This window comes from Pinus tabuliformis, chromosome 4_2 (genome assembly GCF_031772625.1).
Source record: "Pinus tabuliformis cultivar Carrire ecotype Pingquan chromosome 4_2, CPIR1, whole genome shotgun sequence".
NCBI lineage: Eukaryota > Viridiplantae > Streptophyta > Pinopsida > Pinales > Pinaceae > Pinus > Pinus tabuliformis.
In genome coordinates, this window is record NC_142304.1 from 340195281 (window position 1) to 340204242 (window position 8962).

At 35.3% G+C, this 8962-nt stretch overlaps 1 protein-coding gene across 3 annotated transcripts; it reads left to right on the top strand.

The window, feature by feature from the left end:
- Positions 1-2377: 2377 nt before the first annotated feature.
- Positions 2378-7349, top strand: LOC149169325 (cell division cycle 20.2, cofactor of APC complex-like). 3 transcript variants are annotated; one of them, XR_016259380.1, is made up of 8 exons: positions 2378-2908; positions 3075-3371; positions 3827-4096; positions 4181-4759; positions 4859-5053; positions 5210-5280; positions 5405-5597; positions 7118-7349. XR_016259380.1 is itself a non-coding variant. In XM_089427067.1 (6 exons), exons 1-5 carry the CDS (start codon positions 2807-2809, stop codon positions 5003-5005), a joined length of 1395 nt encoding a protein of 464 aa, XP_089283193.1. In that variant the 5' UTR covers positions 2378-2806; the 3' UTR covers positions 5006-5053; positions 5210-5396. The 3 variants fall into 3 exon arrangements, 1 of the variants encoding a protein (XP_089283193.1); XR_016259381.1 differs by having other exon boundaries at positions 7121-7349; XM_089427067.1 differs by lacking the exons at positions 5405-5597; positions 7118-7349 and having other exon boundaries at positions 5210-5396.
- The last annotated feature ends 1613 nt before the right edge of the window (positions 7350-8962 follow it).

Genomic DNA, 8962 nt, shown 5'->3' on the forward strand with positions numbered 1-8962 from the left:
TCAGGATTTAAACAGGAATGCAAAAAATTACAGAGATAACCATAAACACAGAGATGCAGTGGAAATAATACTTCACTTCATTAATGTAAAATACTGAAATATGCTTACAAACAAAAATGGAAATAAACCAGCTAGGGTGATGGTAGCTTATCTCTGAGAAGAGATGTGGTGGCTACATCCCTCTGAGCTGTGTTACAATGAGGCTGGAAGGCCTATTTATTATTGAGAAACAATGGAAAACCCTTAACATCCCAAAACCTAATCTTAGAAGATGAAACGCCAAATTGTGGGCACCGTTTTGGGTAAGTTGTTACATCAACTTCCCGGGGTCGTAACTTTGGCACCCGATCTTCATTTGATGCGTACAATAGCTCGTTAGAAAGATCTATCTGAGCACTACAACTTTGGGAAGAGCAACATCGGTCCATGGACCCATGTTGCTTCTAGATTTCCCAAAAAATGTCGTTTAGGGCCTCAAAACGGCTCTAGAATTTCAGGACCCAAAAAACTGCTAAAAATAGTAAATTGTGCTACAATTACGGAAACTGAAAAACTGAAAGAGACAGTTGTGGGGGTCCAAGTGGGATAGGTGGGTGGCCACCAACATCCACCTGGATCAATGTTACATCCACAAACCAATTCTATTTCTTCCAACAAGCCATCTTGTAGGTCCACCTCAAGCTAAGTCCATGCCCATCTTCTATCGTTTTTTGAGTCCAAATTTAGCTCTAACTCCACAAATTTGTGGATCTTATTTCCTATTGAACTCAAGATTTATTTTCACCAAGGAACTAGAGGGAACCCCAACAAAATCTTACATATTGTTTGTGGAAAATTGGTTCCCTTGAGAAGTCAAAGTTTATGCTTCATCTTTGTACCACAAGACCTAATGGCCCCCAACTTTGAATTTTACCTAAAAGGTCATTTGCACCTAAGTCTAAATGTAGAAGAAAACACACCCATCCTCTAGTTAAAACATGGACCACTAAAGCATATCCATTAAAGAAACCCAATTATCCTCAATCCATATTTTAGGGGATTCTAGCGAGATAATCTTACCATAGAAACACTACACTATAGTCTTCCCAAGATGTCTAAGACCTCCTCAATCCACACATCTAACCCTAATACCATTTTCACCTTTGTTTTTTTAGCTCGAATGAACCTTTTCCTCCATTGCTTGGATTCCACTTTTTGAATGACCTCCTAGGAGAACTTCTTCCTAATCTACTCCGAAGGATCTAGATATTCAATTTCCTGGGGAAGTGGAGAAAGGCATTCGAAGCTTAAAAATGATGCATGTACTACATGGTCTATTTGGAGATTTGTCTCAGTATAAAACAAAGGGCTCACCACCTCAATATTTTTCCTAAAGTTAATAGGGTTATTAACATTCTCGTCTAGATTAGACTTGAGATTGACAAGTGTCCCTTGAGACTTAGAATGGAAAATTTTGGAGTTATATTTTGGGTGTGGTCAAAATGTTTGGACATGGTAAGGGCTATCTGCCCCATAGTCCACAATGTGTTCTTCCATGATGGCTAGCCTCCGAAAAAAGCACGTCACAATAAAATTATCGGAAAAATCCGAATACGAGAACCATGGTAGATAAACCTTGTTAGAAAATCCTCCTAAAATGTTTCTTGCTAACATGTTTGCTCTCATTTGGATTAGAGAGAGATGGAGAGAGATGATTGCGCTAACCTTTCTCAAGCTATGCTTGGACTTGTAACTTTAATCATTCTATATCAATGACCTCAAACTCAAGACCGCAAAACCCCTACCTTGTTGCCCATACCCTAAACATTATCCTATATCTTTATATATATCCACAATATATTATAAGTTAATATAAAATTTTAATAAATTATAATTAAATAAATATTAATTTATATTATTTTTAAAGTAGTAAAATATATCATAATTATGGTTTTTATATGTAATGAGAATAATCATTTGTAAATATTGATTAATTCATTATTTATATTTAAGAAAATTTGAATTATTTTAAAAAAATTAATGGTTTAATGGTCGAATTTAGAGTATTATCCAATGTCTTTAGGTTTTGCGTTATTAATTTATTTCTTTGGATTTAAAAAAATTAATAAAAAATAATTTTATATATTACTCTAATACCAACCTAATTCAATCTTTTAATATAAAAATTATTTTCAATAAATTTAAAATTAAGTCAATATAAAATCTAAATTAATACATTGACATACATTAATTAATTAATAATAATAAAAGGATACATACATTGACATAGCTAAATTTGGACGAAGAAATCCCGCAAATAATAGGTTTTCCAAAGGAATATTACCCTCACGCATTAAGGTTTCCAACGATAATTAGCAAATTATTATTAAAACTGGTTTGGCTTTATGGCCGTTGGCCTAAAACTAGTTACTATTTAGCGTCTTCACAGTTTCTCACATCCTCCTGCCATCATCAATTGACCTGGTTTGTCTGATTGTGCAGATAGCTTTGCTCTGGGGCAAGGAGAACGCCAAGAGGACACCAGGGACTTCTGATACTGGGCTCGCTCGCTAACTTTTTGGAGAACCAGACGTCCTCATACTTTGAGGAACCGAAGCTTTTAGAATTGGAATTCATTTGGAACTACTGTTTTTTTTTTATGGTTTTGCAGAACCAAACATCCTCATTCTTTAAGGAACCCTAGCTTTTAGAATTAAAATTCCTTTGCAACTTTTGATTTTTTTTTGTTTTGCAAGTTTAAATTTAGGCACATTGATTGTTTGTCATATATTGTGTTTTGTCTGGTTATTTTACTTGAGTAGGAGTAATGGAATCGTCTTGCAGTTCAATGAATTCCAACAGGCATTCCACAGAGAAGCGATGTCTCCGTCCTCTGCAGAAACAGGGTGCTTCAATGAATAAACACAGCGTATGCATTCTCTCCTCTTTTTTTTACAGATAATTTCTATGCTGCAAACATGGCATTCCCCCAATTAGGTTTATTACAGTGAAATGTGGCTAGTGGGGCAACAGGTTATCCTGATTCAGTTGGAAGTCTGAATCAGGATTTGGTTTTATTGTTTTTGCTATCACAGAGCGATAGATTTATTCCGGCAAGAGGATCCATCGATTTGGACGTAGCTAGATTCATGGTCACGCAAAAGCAAAAGGACAATAACGATATCCATGCCCTCTCCCCTTCCCCCTCCCCTTCGAAAAAAGCATACAAGAAGGAGATGGCAGCCGCTTTATTGAAGAATGCCCGTGCTGCTGACAACAATTGCAGAATTCTTTCTTTCAATGGAAAATCATCGACTGTTTCCCAAGCTTCACAAGAAAATATGTTGGCTAATCTCCCTATTTCTAGAAGAGCACGCAGATATATTGCTCAGGTAAGGTCTGGATTTCATAAAATAAAAAAAATCAGTCATTTTCGCTAGACATTCCATAATCAGATCCTGAATTATATTGATGTTTACTCGTTATTGAATCAAAGCCCTTGATCGTATTTGTCATTGCAACATTATCCCATCTCGAGGAGTGTTTTACACAGATTTTTCCTTTTCTTTTTCATTTGCTACGCTCAATTCGCTACCACACCCATTCCAGTTTCTTAAAAAAAAAGTTATTAACATAATGGTGTTAGAACTACATAGTATTTCTTCACAAACCGAGCCATGATCCCATTTCGTTTTTTAAAAGCATTGGTATACTCTTCTGACACCAGATAAACTACATTGTATTTGGGGTTTTTGTTATTAGTACACTGGATATGCCTATCTGAGGACCATTGTCCTTTGTCTTTCTTCCTTCACCTAGTAATTTAACTTATCCATGTTGATTGCAGTCTGCAGATAGAACCCTGGATGCGCCCGACCTTCTGGATGATTATTACTTGAATCTGTTGGATTGGAGTTCCACCAATGTTTTGTCCATAGCCCTGGACAACACTGTATACTTGTGGGATGCTTCTAATAGCTCTATATCTGAGCTTCTGATTGCACATGAAGAAGAGGGTCCCGTTACCAGCGTTAGTTGGGCACCCGATGGGAGCCAAATTGCCGTTGGGTTGAATAATTCTGTTGTACAGTTATGGGATTCGCAATCTAATAAAAAGGTAAATAAAACCTGTTTATCTCTTCCAAGGTTTTCTCATTCTAATATAAAGGCAATCTCTAAATTTGACATGATACAATTGCAGCTAAGAGCCTTGAAAGGTCATCATGACCGTGTTGGTGCACTTTCTTGGAATGGTCCTATTCTCACCACAGGAGGGCTGGATGGGATTATAATCAATCATGATGTTCGCATCCGTGACCACATTGTTCAAACATACAAAGGACATACCCAGGAGGTTTGTGGATTGAAATGGTCTCCTTCCGGCCAACAACTTGCAAGTGGGGGAAATGACAATCTACTCTACATTTGGGACAAGAGCATGGCATCCCATAATCCGTCCTCTCAATACTTCCACCAATTAGATGAACATTGTGCAGCAGTCAAGGCCTTGGCATGGTGCCCCTTCCAGAACAATCTTTTGGCATCTGGTGGAGGGACTTCAGACGGTTCTATAAAGTTTTGGAACACTCAAACAGGTGCCTGCCTGAATACCGTCGACACCCATTCCCAGGTCTGTTCATTGTTGTGGAATAGACATGAGCGTGAGTTATTGAGTTCGCATGGGCTAAATCAGAACCAGTTAACCTTATGGAAATACCCTTCCATGGTGAAAATTACTGAACTTACAGGGCATACTGCTAGAGTTCTTCATATGGCACAGGTATGAAAATTCATGCTTTTTATGAGTACTTATGCATGCAATCCATGTTTTCCCTTTAAATTTGTCCTAATGACCCTTACCATTGTTTTACTTCTTCAGAGTCCTGATGGGTACACAGTTGCATCAGCTGCAGCAGATGAAACACTCAAGTTTTGGCAAGTTTTTGGGGCTCCTGATGCCTCAAAGAAGACTAAGACTAAAGATGCAAAAGGGGCTTTCAACATGTTTCATATGCACATCCGCTAAGAAGTATCTGTCAAAATTCATGGAATCAGGATGGATGTTCAACTGAAGGTACTAATTAGATGTTTTTTTTTTTGTTTACAAAGCTCTTTTGCAGGCACTGTATAGTTCTAACTTCTGTTGGATTTTCATGTAGTACATTCCAATTTCTTCTTTGTAATATATTATAATTTCTTAGTTTGTACTAATTGCATGAATTGTGTATAGAGGGGCTTTCAACAAGTTTCATGCTCACATCTGTCCAGATTCATGGAATCAGAGCGGATGTTCAACTCAAGGTAGTAATTAGATGTTTTATTTTCTGCTTGCAAAGGTCTTTTGCAGGCGCTCTATAGTTCTGTACTCTAGTATGAAGTGTGTATTTTATCTATTGTGGACCCTGATGGAACGATGTGGCAACAGCTTTGTGAGACAATGATCCATTTCTTCAGCTGCGTGATAAGCTTTAAAGTGGTTTTAGCAAGTCTTTGGAGCTTCAAAGACGGTTCCAAAAATGATACTTTATGGCTGTTAGCAAGTATCTGATTCACAACTATAAAAAGGCCTCCATGCTTCTACACATGGAATGATGATGAGGGGATGCTCAATGTTGCAGGTAATGCTTGAATTATTTATTTTGTTCATTAGCTGTAAGGAACTTATATCTATATTTTTATCTCCTGTATATTTTATTTTTGTAATATGGTACACTATCCCATCATGCAATTCTTGTCAAATGTGTGAATTCTGATAGGATATTGATATTAATCAGAGTAACTAATCACATACATAAGTACTACTCTGATTCATGTGGCTACAATTCTAACATTAAAAAATATTGACTGCACTGAACTGACTAAATCCTTAAATAAGCAGACAATAAATTGAGAGCTTCTCATGTCCTGCCAGGACAGGCAATACTGACATCTTGTGTTGCATCCCTGTTGCGAGGTCATGTCCATGGATTTTAAACCTTGGCTCTCATGGAACTGCTGGCCTCAGCAATAATCTTTGTCCTCTGTCTCCAAACAAATCTTGATTTTTTGTGGAAATTGTTTCTGCTTCTTGTATCCAGTGATCATCTCTTGCCTCCAGTTATGTTATTGGGCTGTTTAACTGATGAGCCATTATATTCTGTATTCCTCTGCTCTCATGAATCTGTCTTCCTCATCAATCATGATTGCCATATGTTGCCAAACACATCTTGAATGTTAGTCAAAATTGTTCACGCTCATTGGCTCTATCTGGTCATTATATCTTGCCTATGATTACTGACATCTATTATTGCGCTGTTGGAGAGACCAGTCATTCTTATCCTGTATTCCTTTGCATTTCAAATCGGTTAAGTTCTGGCATTTTTTCTTTGTTCGATAGCCATCCTGTGCCTGTATTTTTCTAATGGTTTTTGGAGTTGTTGCGACTCATCCATCTGGTTCCCGCTGGATTCTTGCCATATTTTGGATTGCATTACACAATTATTTTTCATACTCTACGTTCAGCTAATTAGAATGTTTGCAGGTACCTCTGATTTAAGCATACCCATCTCTACTATTTCATGGATGTTGCCATTTTTTTTTTCAAATGTGTTTTGCAATACCTTTCTTACCAGATAATACAGGTTACCAATGCCATCAAATCAAATTAAGTTGAAATTTCAGTCATGGTTTCATTTTTTCATTTACGAAACTGTCTTTGCCTGTTCTTAAATTACCTTACAAGGTAATTTAAAGGAAATACTGACATGTATACTGGCAGCATTCAGTTGGTCAGATTTATTCAGAATTTGCAGATGATTTATAATTTATTATATATCGCTGATTGACACTCAATATTACCATTTACCAGATGTCTAGCATTTTTTTTATCCATTTAGTCATAATTAAAATTGGATCAATGAGATGTAATCTGCAAATGAGGTCGGTGAAGAATCAGTGGGAATAATTAAGATAAAATTCAAGGTTTTCCGCTAAATGACACATTGTCAAGTATTTCAATCTAATGTAGCAGAGTTTATTAAATGAGAGACATTTTGAGTTTGCAAGATACTGTTTAATTTGTTATGCATTGCTACGCTTACCACTTCCATAACATTTGTCTAACACTATGAATTGTTTCTCTTTACTACACATGTTACAGAAGATCGTTTGAGGTGCCTTTAACGAACATGGGATCTTGCCAGCATTCTAAGATGTTCGAGGATGGTTTCAACTCTCCGAAGAAGAATCATACGGAGAAGAGCGGCATGGTTCCTCAATTGCATTTTTTTAATCTCAAGATATTAAGGTATGCTCTTTTGTTATTGGTTCTGTACTTAGCTAGTTGCACTACAATTTTCCAGCACAACTGAATTAGTAAGTGCCTATGCTTCATAGTACATACTATATAGGCTTCATCTTTATTATCTTTTATGGCATGAATTGTCTTGTAATTTCATTTTATTGTTTTTCTTTCTTTACTGACAATTGCCTCATTGTAGCTCCTCCTTCCCTTTGGGCATTGATAATCAATATCTATTGATGTCTGCCCCATAATCTTACAGTGGCATTTTTCAATGCCACCAATCTTCCAACTGCATTTTTGAATGCCACCAACGGCATTTTTCAATGCCACCAATCGAGAGGAAAATTTTCCACCCTTCAACTTCTTAAATTGACATCAACTTTGAAGTCTTTCTAGGATTATAGTTCAAGGCATTGGGAATAACTGAGATACAGGAAAAATGTTGATCAGCAGCCTCCATTACTTCAAAGCTTTTGATAATTTTTTTGAAAGGGCAATGCCTGTCTGTGGATATAAATCCAAGTGTTTAGATACAAGTTTTCTGAAAACAATTTAACTTTTGAAATTCTATTGTTATTTTGGTGCTTAGGGTTCTGAATTACAATTTAGCATTGAATCAAATAACTAAAAATTCAGCGTGTCCTGTATTTTCCTTTATTGAATCTATAATATATACATTTCACTGGCATAAATTATAATATGAATGAAGTTCCGGCATTACATATCCCATCTATCCAATACAATTACTTCAGTTCTCACATTTTTTAATTACACTTTTAATAACTTATGAAAACAACTACAAGTGAACATTTTTTGAGAATTGCTGGATATTTTTTTTATTTTTATACATAATGGTGTAATGCGTGAATATATTTATTATTAAGACTAGATATTTATTACAAATTCTTAAATTAAATATCAAATATTACTAAATCATCATCATTAGTATTATTTTTTAATTTATCCTAAAAAAATAGCTATTTTAACATGGTAACATGAACATAACTCTCAAAACTTTTTGAATATGTACAGTGTATATTGTGAAAATCTAACAAATAGATATAAGGTTTATTTGAAGATGGTATTAAAAACAATGGTATCAGATTGGATAAATAAATGTATGTTCTGAATAGGCAAAATATTTGAAGATAGATTGGACAACAATTGTATGAAATATGTATAACTCTGATATTTAGGTGTAATTATATGTTTTATTTTATATGGACCTGAAATATGAACATTGCAGGGATTTTATGAATTTTTATTTGTATATCTTAAAATTGCATTGCCAAATTTTCAATGTGACATATATATGAAATATATCACCTCTAAATTGTAATTATTTTTATTAGTTTAGAATAGTATTGCAAAACTTTCAATGTGACAAATACATGGACTATATCACATCTATATTGTAATCATCTATCAATTCTTAAAGCCTTATATATCAAGTTAGGGGTGGGGAGGTTTAAAAAATATTGCAATTACAATGTATTGATAACAATATCAAATTGTGCAAGACAACTAAAGGGATGAGAGGTTAGCTTTGCAATGAGATGGATCGTGATTTGAAATGTCATGAATAGGTCCATTGTGACATGTGGATATTGAAACTAAAGGTAAGTCACAAGACCTTTGTGACCTAGAATTGGTGATGGACCTACAAGTAAGCAAAGATTGTTGATTTAGAACTTTCATCAA